Source organism: Camelus dromedarius, chromosome 17, assembly GCF_036321535.1.
Source record: "Camelus dromedarius isolate mCamDro1 chromosome 17, mCamDro1.pat, whole genome shotgun sequence".
In the NCBI taxonomy this organism is placed as follows: domain Eukaryota; kingdom Metazoa; phylum Chordata; class Mammalia; order Artiodactyla; family Camelidae; genus Camelus; species Camelus dromedarius.
Window position 1 is genome coordinate 955,330 of NC_087452.1, and position 18,926 is coordinate 974,255.

At 62.1% G+C, this 18,926-nt stretch overlaps 2 protein-coding genes across 4 annotated transcripts in view; both read left to right on the plus strand.

The window, feature by feature from the left end:
* PODXL2 (podocalyxin like 2) overlaps positions 1-6,542 on the plus strand; it is a 36,981-nt gene extending 30,439 nt beyond the window's left edge. For 2 of the 3 annotated variants that reach the window (XM_064496156.1, XM_064496157.1), the window contains 4 exons: positions 2,864-3,020; positions 3,470-3,531; positions 5,523-5,702; positions 6,190-6,541. In XM_064496156.1, coding sequence (XP_064352226.1) covers positions 2,864-3,020; positions 3,470-3,531; positions 5,523-5,702; positions 6,190-6,402 — 612 coding nt within the window. In that variant the 3' untranslated portion in view covers positions 6,403-6,541. Of the gene's footprint in view, positions 1-2,863; positions 3,021-3,469; positions 3,532-5,522; positions 5,703-6,189 lie in introns of all 3 variants that reach the window. The other variant, XM_064496155.1, reaches the window with a different exon arrangement.
* A 104-nt stretch (positions 6,543-6,646) lies between these two features.
* On the plus strand, positions 6,647-13,983 carry ABTB1 (ankyrin repeat and BTB domain containing 1). The gene is made up of 12 exons (XM_031471076.2): positions 6,647-6,776; positions 7,852-7,914; positions 7,991-8,046; positions 10,311-10,455; positions 10,574-10,733; positions 10,824-10,869; positions 11,114-11,209; positions 11,294-11,412; positions 11,581-11,676; positions 11,772-11,939; positions 12,657-12,857; positions 12,932-13,983. Exons 1-12 carry the CDS (start codon positions 6,721-6,723, stop codon positions 13,136-13,138), a joined length of 1,413 nt encoding a protein of 470 aa, XP_031326936.1. The 5' UTR covers positions 6,647-6,720; the 3' UTR covers positions 13,139-13,983.
* The last annotated feature ends 4,943 nt before the right edge of the window (positions 13,984-18,926 follow it).

Genomic DNA, 18,926 nt, shown 5'->3' on the forward strand with positions numbered 1-18,926 from the left:
GAGTGGGATTGCTAAATCACGGTGATCTTAGTTTTAGTTCTCTGAGGAACGGTCTATACAGTTTTCTGCAGCAGTGGCACCATTTCACGTCCCAGCAAGTGACCAGCAGTCACTTGGAGGAGTTGGGGGAACCTTAGGGCCTTGGAAACGGTGCCTACACAGCAGCAGGGGAGCTGGCGGGTGTGAGGTGCGGGAAGGTCCCCGGGCCAGGAGCCAGAGGGGAGAGAGTTCACACCCACGAGCATCCTACGCTCAGGGAAATTCCTTGTGACTTAGGAGAGCGCACAGGCCTAAGCGCACAGCCTAGTGGATTGTCGCACGGGGCCCCCCACATCAGAACACAGCGTGATCAGCAGCCCCAGAAGCACTTCCCGGCCTCCCTCCCAGGCCCCTCCTCAGGGGAGCCACTCTGCTGACTTGTGAGCATTCCTTCATTTGGCACACTTCCGGACTCCACGGCCATGGGGTCCTTCGGGCTGTGGCATCCTGTGTCTGGCTTTTTGCCCTTTGGCGCCGTTTTCAAGTTCGCCTGTATTGCTGCCTGCGGCGGAGGTGTTCGCTCTCGTCCTGTACCCGCTCACCGGTCGGTGGGCCCCTGGGAGCTTCCAGTCCTGGCCACTGTGAATCTGCTGCTGTGGGTGTTGGTGCACGTGTCCTCTGGCGGGTGGCCCTGTGGGTCACAGTGTAGGCACACCTCACCGCGGTCGAGCCTCTCCAGCAACTTCCCAGAGCGGCTGTGCGCCCCTGCCGCCCACCGCCCGGCTCTTCATCGCAGCCGTTCTGCAGGGGGTGTGGGTTGCGTTTGTGTCTCCCTGTTGGTGAGGGAAGGCCAGCGGCCCCTCGCGTGTGTTCTGGCTGGTGGGGTCTCCTACTCTCTGTGACGTACCGGGTCACGTCTTTTGCCCGTTTATCTGCTGGGTTTCTGACTGTTTTTCAGACTGATGGTCTGTGAGTCATTTCCACGTCCTGGCGTGAGACCTGTGTCAAGGATGTAACCATAAACACCTTCTTCTCTGTGGGCTGCCTTTTCTCTCTCTCAATGTGGTCCCCTCTGGAGAATGGAAGTTCTTAACTTTTTAACCTTGATCGCACAATAGTCCACCTTACCAGTATTTTCCTTCATGGTTAGTGGTTTGGGGTCCACTTCAGAGGTGTCTGCCTCCTCCAGGGGCTGTGTGTGCTGCTCCTGAGAGCTTCAGGTCAGAAACGCACCCAGGACGCCTGTGCTGCACGGTGGGCCGCCAGCGCAGGCCTGCTCTCCTGTCCGCCGGGATGTCCGGCCGCCCAGCACCTGCACTTGAAGTACTGCTTTTTAATTCTCCAGTGTGCTCATGGTGTCAGGACCAGCGCCCACCTTTTCAGAGGAGAGATTGAGGCTCAGAGAGGTGCAGGCCGCAGAGCTGATAAATGGTGGAACCGAGATCTGAACCCAGATTGATCTGATGGGTTCCAGAGCCAGGGCTTTTCCCTCAGGCCCCTGGCTCTCCGTTCCCGGCTGCACAGTACGCGGTGTGAAGTAGACAGCCCTCAACCCTCCTGAAACTGACGTGGGTCTGGGGGCTTAAGCCAGGCAGACATCTGGACCCAGAGATGGCACGGTGCGCAGGGGTCGGGGTGGTTTCTTTTACGAGCACTGGGGCCCCTGGGGCACGTGCTGGCTCCCTGCTCGGGCCAGGGGCCTCCCTGGTGCACACACGGGCACGGGCACGATTCAGGAGCTGGGGCTCCCCGAGCTGCTTGGCCGTCTCCCGGTGCCACCTCCACCCAGGCGCAGAGCAGGGCTGGCTTTCTCACAGGCCGGTGGTGCCAGAGCTGGTGAGAGCCTGTGCCTGGCACTCACTGCGGTAACGAGGAGCCTCCATCACGGGGTGGGACGGCGTGCTCATCGGCCTGGGCTCCAGCAGAAAGGAGACCAGGAGTGTCGGGGATCCCACAGGAGTGGCCTGGGATATGCCTGGGCCTCACGAGGCGCCCCTCTGGCCGGGCGCTGGAGAGACAGTGCTGAGCGGCTGGGAGCGTGGGAGGTGGGAGCGGGGCGCTGACTGCCGGGGAGACAGACCGGGGCTCGGGGGCAGGGCATCACCAGGCCAGAGGAGGGTCTCTTCCCAGACGTGCCAGGCAGGGACAGTGGTGGGCTGTGAGCCAGAGGCACGGTCCTGGGCTCCGGCCCTGCGCTGAGTTCCTGTCCAGTGCCAGCCCCTGGTCTTTGGTTTTAAATCACGTAATTACCGAGGTAGAAAGGGAAGACAGTCTAAGCGCCAGAAGATGCCAGGTGAGAAGCGAGCCTCCTTGCACCCCTGTCCTGCTCCGGCCCTGCTTCGGGGGCTTTACCATCTTAGCCTTCTCTGCTAGTTCCCTGGTCGCCCCACCTCCGCGAGAGTGCTCAGATCTCTCTCTTGACCCCCCAGCCATAGACTGCGTCTCTCCAGTGACAGGCGGAGGTGAGCTACCTCCTGCCTCTTCCTGTTTGGTGGCCGTATTGCGGGGCACTCTCTGTGTCCCCCCCCACACGCATCCCTCCACCACACACGTGGACACTCAGGCGCCATGTCCTCCACGTGCCACACGCACTTCCTGGCCTTGTCCTCACAGGTGGGTGCACCTGCACCCCAGCTCACCTGTGAGCATCCCTGTGCCCGCCTCACGGGGAGAGGCCAAGGCAGGAGGAGCCCTGGACACCTGCTGGGAACAAGGGGACTTGGATCTTGGTGTCCCCAGCTCCCCTGAAGGCTGAGCTCACGGCCTCTCCTCAGTCCCCAGAGCTCCCAGGGAAGTTCCCAGGTGGGAGTGGGGGCTCGGCCTCGGGGCAGAGGTCGGCGGGCGCCACCCCTCACCGAGTGGGGCTCTCCCTCCGCCCTTGTAGGAGGTGTTCCGGCAGCACCGGGGACTGCAGCTCCTGGCCCTGGTGGAGGAGGTGCTGCCCCGCCACGGCAGTGGCCACCACGGGGACTGGCACATCTCCCTGAGCAAGCCCAGTGAGAAGGAGCAGCACCTTCTGATGACCTTGGTGGGCGAGCAGGGTGAGTGGGGCAGCGCTCATCCAGCAGCTTCTGAGGGGTGCGGGGAAAGGTACCCCTCAAGCCACAGGCAGGTGCCCGCAGGGCTCTCGGTCACGGACCTCGAGATGGCAGGATGAGTGCTGGTGGGACGCTGTAGTTCGGGGTTCAGGAGTCCCCACAAGCTCAGGTTCTGGAGGAGGGGGGCAGACACTAGACCAGGAGGGAACGAGAGGCCTGAGTTTGGTGTGTGCCAGGGAGGGGCTGCGGCAGGGGAGCGGCCGCCTGGTGCTGCACGGGTCAACTAGTGGCCTGGGTGACATAGTGGGCTCCTGCTGCATCCTCTCTCCTAAGTCAAGTGGCGGGAGCGCGGTCTGCGAGAGCACAGGGGCCAGGCAGCGGGGCCCAGGAGCTCAGGCGGAGGGTCTGTGGGTCAGGAGCCCGAGGCTGTGCTGACGGTGGTGTCTCCCCAGGGGTGGTGCCCACTCAAGACGTCCTTTCCATGCTGGGTGACATCCGCAGGAGCCTGGTGGAGGTAAGAGCACAGGGAGACCCCGCACCCAGAGCTCTGGGGCAGCGACAGGCCTGCCGCTCGGGCGCGGCTTGAAGGCGCAGGCAGGCTCCGGCTCTGGGCAGCTCCCGTCTCCAGGTCTGTGAGGCACGGCTCCCGGGGACACGTCGTTGCTCTGCAGCCAGGCGCAGACCGGGCCTTGGAGGTGGGGGTGGTCGGGAGAGGACGCTGGGTCAGCAGTGGAGAAGCACCGCATCTGGCCAAGGGTGGTGCCGAAGCCTGGTGGGCGGGGAAAGCGTTTCCAAAACCACAAGAGAAAGTGTCACCAGGCCCTCCCCGCTGGGGCTTGGCCCACTCAGGGCCCCCGGTGGGTGGGAGTTACCCAGGCAGTCTGCCGGCTGGCCCGGGGACCTGGGCTGAGGAGACAGGCTGGCCAGCCTCTCCTCCACAGCTACCTTCCTTGAAGGGGAGAAACTTCAGTTCTCCTCTACCTTTTTTTAAAAAATTAATTCTTTTTACAAATTTTTTTTTAACGGAGGTGCTGGGGATTGAACACAGGCAGGACCTCGTGGATGCTAAGCACACTTGCCGCTGAGCCACACTCCCCCGTCCCTTGTTGAGGACAGCCGCCGTGTCCCCCAGCCTCCTTGCACCCTCATGGACTCCAGTGACCCGTCATCCATCCCCTGGGTTCGCGAGGTCCGGGTGGTGGTGGTTGACAGCAGAGCTGAGGCACGGTGACTGTGCGCCCTGCCTCCTTATCTTGTCCCAGCAAGGCGGGGAGGGGGCCTACATAGTGGTTTGGGGTTTTTGATAAGCATACTGAGTGCTCAGAGCCAGGCTGCACTGTGTTCTCCCACTTGGCAGCCCCTGCCCTGCTGAGTGCTGGTGGGGCTGCATTTGAGGTGGGGGCTGAAGCCCAGGGCAGGGGTGACTCGCCCCAGACGGCACAGCTGGGCTTTGGACTGGGTGGGGGTGATGCGGGCACCTAGGCTCGCTGTGACGCGTGTCCACTCCACCCAGGTGGCCGGTGGGGGCCGTTCCGGTTGTCAGGTTTGGGGTTCATGCACGCTGCGGGGGGCTGGTGGAAACTTGGGCTTGACCTTTTTTATGACCCTCTGGTCTTTGTGCACCCCTGCGTGTTCTGGCGTCCCTGGACATGTCACTCAGACTGACTTGGCCAAAAGGCACTCGGGGTCTGCAGGCCTCCTGCTGGGCAGGCTTAGCATGTGCATCGGTGGGTGAACCCAGCGCCAAAACCCAACCCCTGGTAACTAAGTGAATGGAGAAGAGCACTGGAAATACACAGGTGGTTCACAGAGGGAAGAACTAACACCTGGCCTTAGAAAGGGGGGCTCCCAGGTCTGTGCACCAGGAGCACCATCACCCCACACCTGCGGTCTGGTGAAGGCACCCCACCTTCCCTGTGCCCCTCTGCCCGAGACGCTGACTGGAGAGAGCGTCTGCCCAGCCCTTAGGGGCAGAGCAGCCACTTAGCCAGAGAAGGCTGGCCACTCAAGATGGCCTGAGTGTGGGAGGGGTGCCGGGCCGCTGAATGACATCAGTGAGCACTCCAGGGGGTAGACTTGTGGGGGGAGACTTGGGGGAGAGGGAGGGCAGCGGGGCGGCCCCGCCTGTGGAGAGAGGCTCACAGCTGCCCTTGCCTGTCTTCAGACTGATGCGGAGAGTTTGGATTGTGACTGCTGGCACGGGACCAGCCTCAGTAGGGGGGTCAGGGCTACACATCTGCCCAGCAGGGCCTGGGGGTGGGGCAGAGCCCCAGAGCGGGGAATGCGAGGGAGGCTGGGAATGGAGCTGCCCTCAGACGGGATGATGGGGTTGGGCAGGGTCCTCGAGGAGGCCCGGGGCCAGGCTTCTGACTCCTTCTGGAGTCGGGCTGGTGCCAGCTCCTCTTCAGGCCTGTTCCCTGTCTCTGAGCTCCAAACCTAAGGCCCTGTGGGGAGCCCCGGCACCCTCGGACCTCAGCTCAGGAAGTGGGCTCCTCCCACCCCCAGATCGGCATCCAGAACTACTCCACCACCAGCAGCTGCCAGGCCCGGGCCACCCAGGTGCGCAGCGACTACGGGACGCTGTTCGTGGTGCTGGTGGTCATCGGCGCCGTCTGCGTCGTCATCATCGTGCTGGGCCTGCTCTATAACTGCTGGCAGCGCCGGCTGCCCAAGCTGAAGCACGTGGTGAGCGGGTCCGCGGGGCGCGCGCTCAGCGTCTGAGACGCGGTGTGCGGGGTCGGGGGCGTGCTGTGGGTGAAGCGCTGGTCCACAGCCTGTGGGCGCCAGCCTCACGTTAGGTGCGGGGCGTGGGACACCGGCCCTACCCGCCTGCGGCAGGCTGGCCTGGGCTCATCTGGGCTCCTTACCGGCCGGGCCCCGGGGTCAAGGGAGGCTCTCGCAGCGTGGCAGCCCCCCTCGAAGGAAGGGCAGGCACAGGTGTCCTGCGGTCCGGAGTCTCTTTCTAAGGGGGTGGGTGGCGCTGGGAGGGACAGGTGGTGTCCCAGAGGCCACAGGGCTGTTTGGTGCAGAGGATCAGGGGTCGTTTGAAGAAGGAGTTGAGCTGTGGGGCCAGAATGAAGGGCTGCCGTCGGTGCAGGGTGCGGGGCAGGATCCGGGAGGGCTGCGGTCGGGCCGGCCCGGCGCGCTCGCCCAGCGGCCCCTCCCGCCGCAGTCGCACGGCGAGGAGCTGCGCTTCGTGGAGAACGGCTGCCACGACAACCCCACGCTGGACGTGGCCAGCGACAGCCAGTCGGAGATGCAGGAGAAGCAGCCCAGCCTGAACGGCGGTGGCGCCGTCAACGGCCCGGGGGGCTGGAGCGCGCTCATGGGGGGCAAGCGCGACCCCGAGGACTCGGACGTGTTCGAGGAGGACACGCACCTGTGAGGGGCACGCCGCCCTCGTCGCGGGTCCCCCGCTTCTCCCGACTCTCTACACCTCTCGCCCTCCCCGCCACCCCGACCCCCGACGCCCCGAGGGGCCGGCCCCGGGACCCCATTAAAGCCGCCCGGAGAGCTCGCCGGGCCCCGCGCGTCCGCCTGCGCGACTCGTTCTTTGTGCGGCCGGGAGCGGCCTGTCGGTCCTCCGGGCGCCAGGCGCCGCTGCGGGGCGGCCGGGCGGGGCGGGGCGGGGCGCGCGTGTTTATATCCGGCCGGGGCTGCGCCGCCGCCGAGGACGCCCGGCCGGGCTCCGAGTGTCCGCGCCATGGATACCTGTGACCTGTTCTCCAGCTGCAGGAAAGGGGACGTGGGCCGAGTGCGGTGAGGACCCGCGACGCCGGGAGGGTGCGGGTGGGCCGCCTCGAAGCGCGGGGCTCGGGGGAGACCCGGGCGGCCCCGCCGCAGACCCCCGCCCGCAGGCTCCCGGCGCCAAAGCAGGGCCGCCCCGGTCGCAGCCGCCCTCGGAGCGGGGCGCGGAGGCAGGTGCTGGCGTGGCTGCTCCTGGGGGTCCTGGAGGGGAGGACTGCGACGCGGACGCCCGGAGGAGGAGGAAGGGCGAAGAGAAGGGCCCGGAGACCAGATCCTGGGGGGCGGGCCTGGGGTTTCCGGACGCGGCTCCTCTGTTGCGCTGTGGACCCAGCGCTGGGAACGCCTCGGGCCCAGAATCTGTCTCTGGTTCTTGGAGATTCGGAATCCCCTAAACGCAGCTGAAGCAAATCGGGCTCTGGAGTCGCGTCGCTGAGGGCCGGGTGCGGAGGGAGGGGCTGCCCGTTTGGGATATGAGACACCTGTCTTCTTTGGTCCTTTCTCCCCCAATCCCGGGTCCCACCCCCCACTTCCGACCTCCCCTGGGCTAGTCCCAGCCCTCCTGACCCCCACGCTGCCCCGTGCCCCTCCCCAGCCCTGGGTGCCACCTGGGGGTTGAGAGCCCCCAAAGCGCAGTACTTCTCGGAGCACTGCCATCCGACCTGGGCATCCCCCCACCAGCCTGCTCCCCACCATCCTCGGTGAACCCCCTCACACATCCTGTGGTTATTGCGTCTCCTGACTTCCACCTTCTAGTTTGTCCACTTCTCCTTTCCACGCTACCAAGATGCCCTCCCTCCCTCCCCCAACCGGGAGGCCAACCTGCCACCGCCAGCAGCCAGAGGCGCCCTCCCCTCTACCAAACGCCTTCAGCCCAGATTCTCAGCCTCTCCGGCCCTGGGGCCTGTTCTCTGACGCCCGGGAGTCCCCATTTCCACACCCTGTCCGTGCTGGTCCCTTTGCCTCAGTGCCTTTCCTACTCTGGTCCACGATCATCTGCCCTCACCTGGGGGAGGCTGCCCCTTCCCCTTCTGCAGGTCTCCTCCAGATCGGGAACCGTCCTGACCTGGGCTCTGACCTCCCCGCCCAGGTACCTGCTGGAGCAGCGAGACGTGGAGGTGAACGTGCGGGACAAGTGGGACAGCACCCCCTTGTGAGTGCCGGCGGCGGGTGGTCTGGGCGGCGGAGGGCCTGGAGGCCTGATAGCCCCGTCCCTGCCTCCCCCTCAGGTACTACGCCTGCCTCTGTGGACACGAGGAGCTGGTGCGCTACCTGCTGGCCAACGGTGAGTGTGGCGGGGCGGGCGGGGGCCTGCTTCACCCGGACCCCTCAGCAAGTGCTGCTCCCCTTCTTTCGGAACCTCTCCTCTGCGCGGCCACCCGGGCCAGGCATCATCTCTCCGCTGCGACTCCCGTAGAACCGGAACATGCCTTCCTGGGCGCACGTCATGACCCGCACCCCCGGCCCCTGCGCTCTCTCCCTCGGCCCCTCACGTGCCACCTCCTTGGTGCTGCACTGCCAAGCTTGCTCCTTCTCGGGGCCTTTGCACGTGCCCCTCCTCCTGCTAAGACGGCCCTTTCCCAGATCTTTTTTTTTAATCGAAGTGTAGTTGATTTACACTGTTAGTTCCTTGTGTACAGCATAGTGACTTAGTTACACATACATGTATATATTCTTTCTCATTATAGGCTATTGCAAGCTATTGAATACAGTTCCCTGTGCTCTACAGTAGGACCTTGTTGTTTATCTTATATCTAGTTGTGCAGATCTGCTAGTCCCAAACTCCCAATTTATCCCTCCACCCACCTTCCTTCCCCGCTAGTAACCGTAAGTTTGTTTTCTATGTCTGAGTCTGCTTCTGTTTTGTAAATAAGTTCATTTGTACCATATTTTAGGTTCCACATATAAGTGATATCATGTGTTATTTTTCTTTTTCTGACTTCACTTAGAATGATGATCTCTAGGTTCATCCATGTTGCTGCAAGTGGCATTATCTTATTCCTTTTTATGGCTGAGTAATATTCCATTGTATAAATGTACCACAATTTCTTTATTCAGTCGTCTGTTGATGGACATTTAGGTCTCTTCCATGTCTTGGCTGTTGTAAATCGTGCTGCTGTGAACATTGGGGTGCAGGTGTCTTTTCAAATTAGCGTTCCCTCCAGATATATGCCCAGGAGTGGGACTGCTGGATCATATGGTAAATCTGTTAATTTTTTTTTAAAGGAATCTCCATAGTTTCCCATAGTGGTGGCACCGAACTACATTCCCACCAGCAGTGTAGGAGGGTTCCTTTTTCTCCACGCCCTCTCCAGCATTTATCGTTTGTGGACTTTTTAATGATGGCCATTCTGACTGGAGTGAGGTGATACCTCATTGTAGTTTGGATTTGCGTTTCTCTGGTAATTAGTGATACTGAGCATTTTTTCACGTGCCTCTTGGCCACTTGTATGTCTTCACTGGAAAAATGTTTGTTTAGTCTCCTGCACATTTTTTGATTAGGTTGTTTTTTTTCTATTGAGTAGTATGAGCTGTCTGTGTATTTTGGAAATTAAGCCCTTGCCAGTCATATCTTTTGCAAATATTTTCTCCTATTTGGTAGACTGTCTTTTCGTCTTGTCCATGGTTTCCTTTGCTGTGCAAAAGCCTGTAAGTGTAGTTAGGTCCCATTTGTTCACTTGTGCTTCTACTTATATTGCCTGGGTAGACTGCCCTAGGAGAACACTGCTATGATTTATGTGAGAGAATGTTTTGCTCACGGCTTTTCTAGGAGGTGTATGGCGTCTTGTCTTATGTTCAGGTCTTTAAGCCATTCTGAGTTTATTTCTCTGTGTGGTGTGAAGGCTTTCAATTTTTCACCATTGAGTATTATGTTGGCTGTGGGTTTGTCATAACTAGCTTTTACTGTGCTATGTTCTCTCTGTACTGATTTTGGTGAGTTTTTATCATGAATGGATGCTGAAATTCATCAAATGCTTTTTCTTCATCTGTTGAGATGCTCATGTGGTTGGGCCTTTCTCGTTGATGTGGTGGGTCAGGTTGATTTGCGAATGTTCAGCCCTCCTTGTGACCCTGAGATGAACCTTCCCCTCTCTCTTAGTTCAGGCCTTTGCCCTTTGTCACGGCCACAGTGACCTCCTGTGGCAGCTGCCAACACCGTCACCCTTCATTTTGCTTTTTCTTCAGAGCACTTGACATCATCTGCTAACTTGTCTTTCTGCCCGTGGGACCTCAGTTCAGTGAGGACAGGGACCCATCTGCCTGTTTAGGGTGCAGCCTCTGCACCAGCGCACGGAGCAGGGCCACCTCCAAGCCTTCTGTCTGTGCAGTCTGTGGTGTGTGTGGACGTGGCTATGCTTGTGTGCCTGGGCCTGGCAGGGAGGGTGCTGGGGTCAGAGTGGGCCCAGGGTAATTTGGGAAGGGGTCTCCAGGGCCCGTGGGCCCCGCGTGTGGGGAGGAGGGGAGATGAGGATTCCTCTCTGCCCCCCTGCCCCTAGCTGCAGGGGCAGCCCCATGGCCCTGCTGACTGGTGAGCCCTGCTGTCCCCAGGAGCCCGCTGCGAGGCCAACACCTTTGATGGGGAGCGCTGCCTCTACGGGGCACTGAGCGACGCCATCCGCCGGGCGCTGCGCGATTACAAGCAGGTGCCAGCTTCCTGCAGGCGGCGGGATCCCTACTCCAGCTTCCTGCTGCGGTGAGATGGAGGCAGCCCTGCCCCGCGGGTCTGTGGGGGGCTTCAGGGCTCCCTTCTGGACGGGATGGGGGCTGGAGTGAGACGCGGGGGTGCAGAGCTGAGCACCCCCTCCCCCCAGGCTCCTGGAGCAGGGCCTCCACAGTGACGTGGTCTTCACGGTGCACGGGAGGTCCTTCCGGGCCCATCGCTGCATCCTGGGCGCTCGCAGCACCTACTTCGCCAACATGCTGGACACCAAATGGAAGGGCAAGAGCGTCGTGGTCCTCAGACACCCCCTGGTGCGCCCCTCCCGGGGCAGGGGCAGCGGTCTGCTGGGGCTTGTGTGGGGTGGCTGCCCTGACCCCGTCCCTGGCTGTCTCTGCCCACAGGTCAACCCCGTGGCCTTTGGGGCCCTGCTGCAGTACCTGTACACAGGTGAGCGCCGGGCCGGGGTCGGGGTGCAGCACACCCAGAGGTGGTCTCAGGCCCCCCTTCCTCCGGGTTCTTGTCCCTGGGGCTCTGCCTCACCAGCAGTCTCCCATCTCAGACCAAGCCCCTCCCCGCGGCCTGGGGCCGGCCCGCTTGCTGGGCAGGGGGACCGCCTCCTGGGGACTTGCCTGGGGGCAGGTGAGGGCCCCGCAGACCCCAAGCCCCCATCCCACACTGCCCCCGTGCCCAGGCCGCCTGGACGTCGGCGTGGAACACATCAGCGACTGCGAGCGCCTGGCCAAGCAGTGCCGGCTGTGGGACCTGCTCGGCGACCTGGAGGCCAAGTGTGAGTCTGTGCGTCAGTCCGGGCCTCGGACGGGGATGGGCGGGGCCTCCCCGGCTCCCTGAAGCCTCACTCTCCCCTCCGCAGTGGCTTCCAAGCCAGGCCCGTGTGTGAAGGTGCTGACCGTCGAGCCCCCCCCAGCAGACCCCCGGTTGCGGGAGGACCTGGCCCTGCTGGCTGACTGTGCCCTGCCCCCTGAGCTCCGGGTATGTGCCCTGCCAGACAGAGGCCGTGGGCAGGGGCGTTTGTGGGGTAAACCTACAGCCTGTCGCTTCCCTCTTCTGAGCTGCCTGCCTGCGTCTAAATCTCCGTGTGGGGCAGCGGCCGCCCTCCCTTCTCCCACCTGTGCTGATGGCACCTCCCTCCGTCCCCAGGGTGACCTCGGGGAGCTACCCTTCCCTTGCAACGGCCTCAACAGCTTTCCCGACATCTGCTTCCGAGTGGACGGCTACAGCTTCCTGTGTCACAAGGTGCCAAGTTTTCTCCCCCCAGACCCCCACCCCTGCCTCGAGCCCTGAGCCAGCTCCTCGGGGCACAAGCCCAGCCTGAGCCCGGCCTCCCCTAGGCCTTCTTCTGCAGCCGCAGCGACTACTTCCGGGCCCTGCTGGAGGACCACTTCCAAGAGAGCCAGGAGCCGGCGGCCTCAGGCGGTCTCCCGGCCGTCACCCTGCAGGGCGTCTCAGCCGAAGTCTTCACCCACGTGCTGTACTACGTCTACAGCGACCACACGGAGGTGCAGGCGGGATTGAGGGGAGGGATGCAGGCCGGTCGCCGCAGGGCTGAGCGGGAGCGTCAGGGTCTGGACTGACTCCGTGGGGCTGGGAAGGGAGTGTGGGCCTGTTTGGACTTGGAGGGGCCTTGGTAGGTTCCAGAGCAGGAGTGTCATGACCATAGCATGTGGTACTTGGGGACACGGTGTAGCCACCTGGGGTCCCCAAGTTCTCCAGCCAGAAGGTGGGTGGGGATAGTCACCCTGAATCCCCACAACAGTGGGGAGCTCCAGCCTCAGGCGGCCCAAGGCCACCACCACAGGGCAAGGGGGCAGCAGGTACACACTGCCGGCGTGCAGGTCACTGTGACAGACCCCAGGACACGGTGACTGAGGAACCTGAGGTGAGTGCCCTGGGCAGGCGGCTTGCTGAGACCCAGGTTGTCCCATCTGCCTTGTCATCCTGGCACCCCAGGGTGGGGTCAGCACGCGCACTCCCCTAGGGGTGGTGGCAGATACCAGCTGTCCAGGTCTGCTGTGCGGGGGCCGCCAGGCCCCCGGAGGAAGACATGCAGCGGTTTCCTCTGCCCTGAGCAGGGGCAGCTGCACACCTGCGTCTCCCGCCCGCGGGAGGCGGGCTGGGGAGCACAGGCTCTGGCTGCGGGGCTCGGGGACCGAGCTGACCTGTGACGCGAGCCCCTTACTCCATGGCCATCATCCCGATCGCCACCTTCCTTGCAGCTGCTGCCGGAGGCGGCCTACGACGTGCTGGCTGTGGCCGACATGTACCTGTTGCCGGGCCTGAAGCAGCTGTGTGGCCGCAGCCTGGCCCAGCTGCTGGATGAGGACAGCGTGGTGGGCGTGTGGCGCGTGGCCAAGCTGTTCCGCCTGGCGCGCCTGGAGGACCAGTGCACCGAGTACATGGCCAAGGTCATCGAGAAGGTGGGTGCGGACCCCCGGCGGCAGGGCGGAGGGGGGCACAGGGGCGGGCGTGCCCTGAGCCAGCCTGTCCTCAGCTGGTGGAGCAGGAGGACTTCGTGGAGGCCGTGAGGGAGGAGGCCGCAGCCGTGGCGGCCCGGCAGGAGACAGACTCCATCCCGCTGGTGGATGACATCCGCTTCCATGTGGGCAGCGCGGTGCAGACCCGCAGTGCCATGGAGCAGGCGCAGCAGCGGCTGCAGGCACTGGAGCACCTGCTGGTGGCCATCGGCCTGGACTGCTGACCTGCACGTGTGCTTGTCTGTGTACGGGGGTCGCTGGGATGAGGCCCTCCCCCAGCACAAACCAGCCCTAAGGCCATGGGGCTGGGCACCACTCAGGGAAACCTGGGGTGGGGGTCTCTAAGGGCCCCCCCGCCCCTCCCCGCCGTCCTGCAGTGGCTGGTCTCCCTGGCGGAGCTGGCTTCTCCTTGTGTAGAGCAGCCAGCAGGGAGCGCGAGTGTGGCAATAAAGCTTGAATTCACTGTGGGAGCCTGTGTCCCGGGCACAGGGCCAGGGTCCGGGGAAGCTTGGGGGTTGGGGCCCGGGGCCCGAGGGTGGGTCTCTGTGCCGTCAGTGCTGCTAATGCTGCTTCCTGGCTGTGGCGGCTGTGACCTCAGAGCTGCCTGCACGTCCTGACTGCAGGGCCGGTTGGGGGAGGCCCCGACCAGCCCAGCCCCAGGGCGCCAAGTCCAGTGGGCCTCGCCAGGCCTGGCTCCCTCCACTGGCCACTGTCTTCCCTCAGCGCAGGGCCCACCTCCCTCACGCCAGCCTCTAAACACCGTTGAGTGAAGAAAAAAAAATATTCCCGTATCTTTTACTGGGAATCATCATCAACATCCCCACACTTTTCACGTTTGGAGAAACAGACCAGCCAACAGAACAACAGAAGCGAAACAGCTTGTAGGTAAACCAGTGTAGGGGCACCTTGTTGCCTCACCCCGAGGGAGAGGGCATGACTGCAGGGCAGGTGACTGCTCTGCTGAGTCCTGGGGGACTGGAGCCAAAGGCTGACCAGTAATCCTATTTGAAATGTCAGTGTTTGGTTCATCACTAATTTTGATTTTAAAATAAAATATTACATTAAAATATTGCTTATTTTGAGTACTAGGATTTTCTGGTGCTCCCTTAATTTTTGTGCCTGAGGTGAGCACCACACTTGGCTCACCCTAGTCCTAGCCCCAAAATACAAACTTTTCCACCTGTCCTACAGTATCCTTCCCACCTGCCCCAAAAAAAGGAATGAAGGCTTTGCAGATATTCTTTCCTCTACCTGGAAAACTCCTACACAGCCTTCAATGCCCTGTCTCACTGCAGCAGGAACTGAAACCCAAGAGGGTGGTTAGGATGCCATCACAAAGTTAGCGATGTTCTCCTAGAGCAGTCTACCCAAGTAATAGAAATAAAAGCAAAAATTAACAAATGGGACCCAGTTAAACTTACAAACTTGCACAGCAAAGGAAACCATAAATATAACGACAACCTATGGAATGGGAGAAAATTTTTGCAAATGATGTGACTGACAAAGGCTTAATTTCCAGAACATATAAACAGTTCATACAACTTAATAACAAAAAGCAATCCAATCCAAAAATGGGCAGACGACATAAACAAGCAGTTCTCCAGCGGAGACACACAAATGGCCAATAGTCACATGAAAAAATGCTCAGTATCACTAATTATCAGAAAAGTGCACATCAAAACTACAATAAATTATCACCTCACACCAGCCAGAATGGCCATCATTCAAAAGTCCACACATGACAAATGCTGGGGAGGCTGTGGATAAAAGGGAATCCTCCCACACTGCTGGTGGGAATGCAGTTTGGGGGAGCCACTGTGGAAAACAGTATGGAGATTCCTCAAAAAACTAAAAATAGACTTGCCATGTGACCCAGTAATCCCACTCCTGGGCATATATCCAGAGGGAACCTTAACTCAAAAAGACACCTGCACTCCAATGTTCACAGCAGCACTATACACAATAGCCAAGATTACGGAAACAGCCTAAGTGTCTATCAACAGACTGGATAAAGAAGCTGTGGTACATTTATACAATGGAATACCACTCAGCCATAAAAGAGTAAAATAATGCCATTTTCAGCAACATGGATGGACCTAGAGATCGTCATTCCAAGTGAAGTCAGCCAGAAAGAAAAATACCATACGACATCACTCATGTGGAATCTAAAGGAAAGGAAAAATGACACTATGAACTCACCTACAAAATAGAAAAAGACTCACAGACATCGTAAACAATCTTAGGGTTACCGGGGGAAAGGGGGTGGAAAGGGATCAATTTGGGAGTTGGAGATTTGCAAATGTTAGCCACTATATATAAAAATACATTTTAAAAATTTCTTTAGTACAGCACAGGGAACTATATTCAATATCTTGTATTAACTGTTAATGAAAAAGCATGAAAATGTATTTATGTGTGTATCTCGTGACTGGGACACTGCTGCATGCCAGAGGGACACACTGTAACTGACTGTACTTCCATTGGAAAAAAACCCACGAAGTTAGGAGTGGTCGCACAAGGTTTAGGGGCAGTGCCTTAGTTCCTGGAGCAGACGTCTTGAAAACATAAAGATTTCTCACTTTGGGGAAAGTCTGAACTGCAGCTTCAGGCAGGGACTCCTGAAGCCCTGGAGCTGGGCAGCTCTCTCAGGTCTGAGAGGCCAGTGGGTTCCCTGCACCTGGGCCCGGGGACCCGGCCTGGAGCCACTCGAAGCCCTGGCGTCCTCATCCATCTAAACAGCAGCACCACCCACGCGGGTGTGGCAGTCAAATGGGGCACGAGGAGGCCGCAGCAGGCGGGGCTCAGCCCACGGGAACCTCACCGTGACCTGGAAGATGTCACATGAGCGGTTCTGAGCACACGGCACGGCCCCTCCTTACCTGTGAGTCCTAAGACCGACTCCCTTATTCCTCAGGCCGCGGGGAGCTCGTCACCCAGCCTCCGCAGTAGCCACTGGTCAGTGCCCGTCCTGCAGCCTCGGCCCTGGGGGAGCCCTGCCTTGCCCCCAGCTCTCTCACTGCTGGCGCCTTCTGGGCGGGTACTGAGCCTGGGCCCCCCTCCTTGTGAGCCTCAGGCACACACCTGCCTGAGCCCCCCCTTTACCGTGGCGCCTGGCTCGTGCCCCAGCTCCCTTCTATTTAGCTGTGACCGAGACACCAGGTCTAGGTGCCAGGAAAAATGGTAGATGAGGTCTCTGATTTAGTCCTTGAAAGACGCACCCCGCCCCTCTCCTTTCCTCACTCCTGTGGGCTGGAATGAGGATGTGGTGGCAGGAGGAGCCACCTCGGTCCCGGTCTGGAACCTCACACTCAAGACTGCAGGGCAGTGAGAGAGGCGGTGGGAGGAGAGGAAGGCGTGGCTGCCCCTCCCTGCCAGCCTCCACTTGGTCTCAGCTGTGTCCCGCCCCCACAACCCGGGGCAGCTGCCCTGCTCCAGAGGCCCTCCAGCCAAGGCCCGGGTCCCTGCACACACTATCCCAGGATGGCTGGCAGCTACTGGGGGTGCCCTCCGTTCCTCAAAGTCCCATTTCTGGGACCAGCATGCGCTTCCCCCCATGTCTTGCCGTGAACCCCCTCAGACGTGCTCCCTCCTGCTCACCTCCCCTCTCCCCCGCTGGGCCCACCCGGCACTCCATGTCTTTCTTCTCATCCCACCGCTATCCGCCAGGATTCTGGGGGCAGCCCCAAGGCCGCACGGCGCCTGGCACATGACATCTGCGGCCCATGATGCTCACAAGAGGCAGGAAGGACACTGCCCACAGTTCCCCCAACAGGGCTCAGGGTATGAGAGGCACACGCAGGCCCGGGTGCTGGGCCGTCCTTCAGTTCTTCATGCTGCCTGGGGCCTCTGCACGGGGGCCAGGCCAGCTGTGGCCATCCCACTGACACGTTCCAGAGTGACTAGGCATTTCAGCAGAAGTCACCTCAGGAGAGCCGCCAAGATGGCGGAGCAGGGCCCTGCGCCCCCGCCCCCACCCACCAGCGCCGCCGAACCGCGACCACCTTCGACCCACCTCCCAGGGGAAGGACCGGCACCCACCAGAAGGGGCCTCCCACAACCAGAGACAAGAGGGAACCAGCACGGGGGCGGCCTCGCGAGACCGCCCGGCCCCACGGCCCCGGCACAAGCCCCGCGCTGCGCGGGCTCCCCGCAGGGGTGCGGGCTCCCAGCCCCACACCGGGCGGCCCACCCGGGGCCCGGCGCCCAAGACCGGCCCCAGAGCGCGCGGCTTCGAAGGCCAGCGGGGCTGGACCTCGGGGCCCCCACGCCCGGGGGAAGCAGAGACCCCACTCTCCGAGGGCCTCACCAGACCCCACGCGCGCCGGGCCCGGGCAGGAGCCGGGAGGGGGGGCCTACCTGCTGCTGGACTGGGGGCGTCTCACTGGGGGCCTGGACGCTGGCGGCTGTCACCCGCGGGCGCGGCTTCTCCGCGTGGACGCTGTGCGGGGCGGGGCGCCAGCCGGGACCCTCCCTCCGGCTCGTGGGCGCCGACACCTGCCCCTCAGCCTGCAGGCCGCGCTACCTGGGCGGGGACGACCGCAGACAGGCCGCCTGGGGAGCCCCCGAGCCCGCCCCCCACGACGCGGCCCGCCCCGCCCCCCCGGCGCGCAGGCCCCGCCCCTCCCGCCGGGAAGCCCGCACGCGCCGCCAGACCAGCCTCACCCACCAGGCGGCAGGCGCCAGACGCCAGACAACACAACCCGCCCCGCCGGCGGACCCTGCCTGGGACCCGCTGGGACCCGCTGGCCCCGGCCCTGCCCGCTAGCGGCCTGCACGACCGGCGGGACACCAGGGACCCCACCGCCCACCACTGTCAGGAACCACCCCCGCCCCCCACGACCTGAACCGAGCTCTGCACCCCCGGGCCCTGCAGTCAGCCTCCAGGGACCGGCTCCGCCTGCCAGCGGTCCGGCCCTAACCCCGGGCCTGGCTTCCCCTGCCAGTGGTGGGGGGCAGCCCCGGAGTCCTCGGGACCCCGACTCCTAGGACTCCGCGACCGCCCCTGGTGACCAGGCCCCGCTAAACACAGCCCGCACTGTCCGCACGAGGCAGGGCCTGGCCCCCAACCCGGCTGGGGGCCAGCCACGCCTCCCCGAGCGCTCGCAGCCCCCATCCCACCAGAGGGACCCACGCAGCCCTCCTGGGGGGCCTAGAGCGCAGAGCTGGGGTGACGCGAGGGGAGTGCGCGGCGGGGACACGCCTCCCACAGAGGTCGCCCCTCAAGGTCGACACACAACTAGCCCACCACGTACGTGAAACGCAACCAGCAACTGAGATAAAACGAGGCGGCAGAGGGACGTGTTCCAGACGAAGGAAGAAGGTAACGTCCCAGAAGGAGAACGAAGCCAAGGGAGACAGGGAGCGCACCCGGGGGAGAGTTCTGGGTCACGGTCGTACAGAGGACCCGGGCTCCGGAGGGGAACAGATGCACGGAGTAACTGAGAATTTCAAGTCGGTGGCAGCAGAGAACAAAGCCCAAGGGGGCCCTCCTAGGTGTGACCCTGGGCAAGAGCACCAGGGCCATGACACGGACCCTGCACCCTCAACCCCAGTGCCAAGCCCAAGCCTGGCCCAAAGAGCGTGGCCCCCATCCCTTCTCATCACGGGAGACCCTGGAAACCAGAAGTCCGATGTGAGGATCCCCCTCCTGCAGCTCAGTTCTGGTGGGGACACAGCTACCCAGGGTCCACGGGAACACCGTCACATCAGACGGCAGTGACTGTGCTGTAGGAGGCGGCGGCCTGGGGCGGAGGATGCTAGACAGGGTGGTTGGAAAGGCTCCACTAAGAAGCTGGCATGTGGGGCCAGCGGACGAGGAAGGAAGGGGAGTGAAGGCAGGGAGCCCTCAGTCCAGAGACTGGAGAAGAAAGCCACCGCCATGGGTCTGCCCCATGGAGAGACGATCATGTCCACACACACGGCTACATCGCGTGCCCGGCCGGGCCCAGACCCCCACCGTGGCCTCACCAGGCGCCGGCCAGTCTGTCCGCAGGAAACACTGTAGTTGGATCC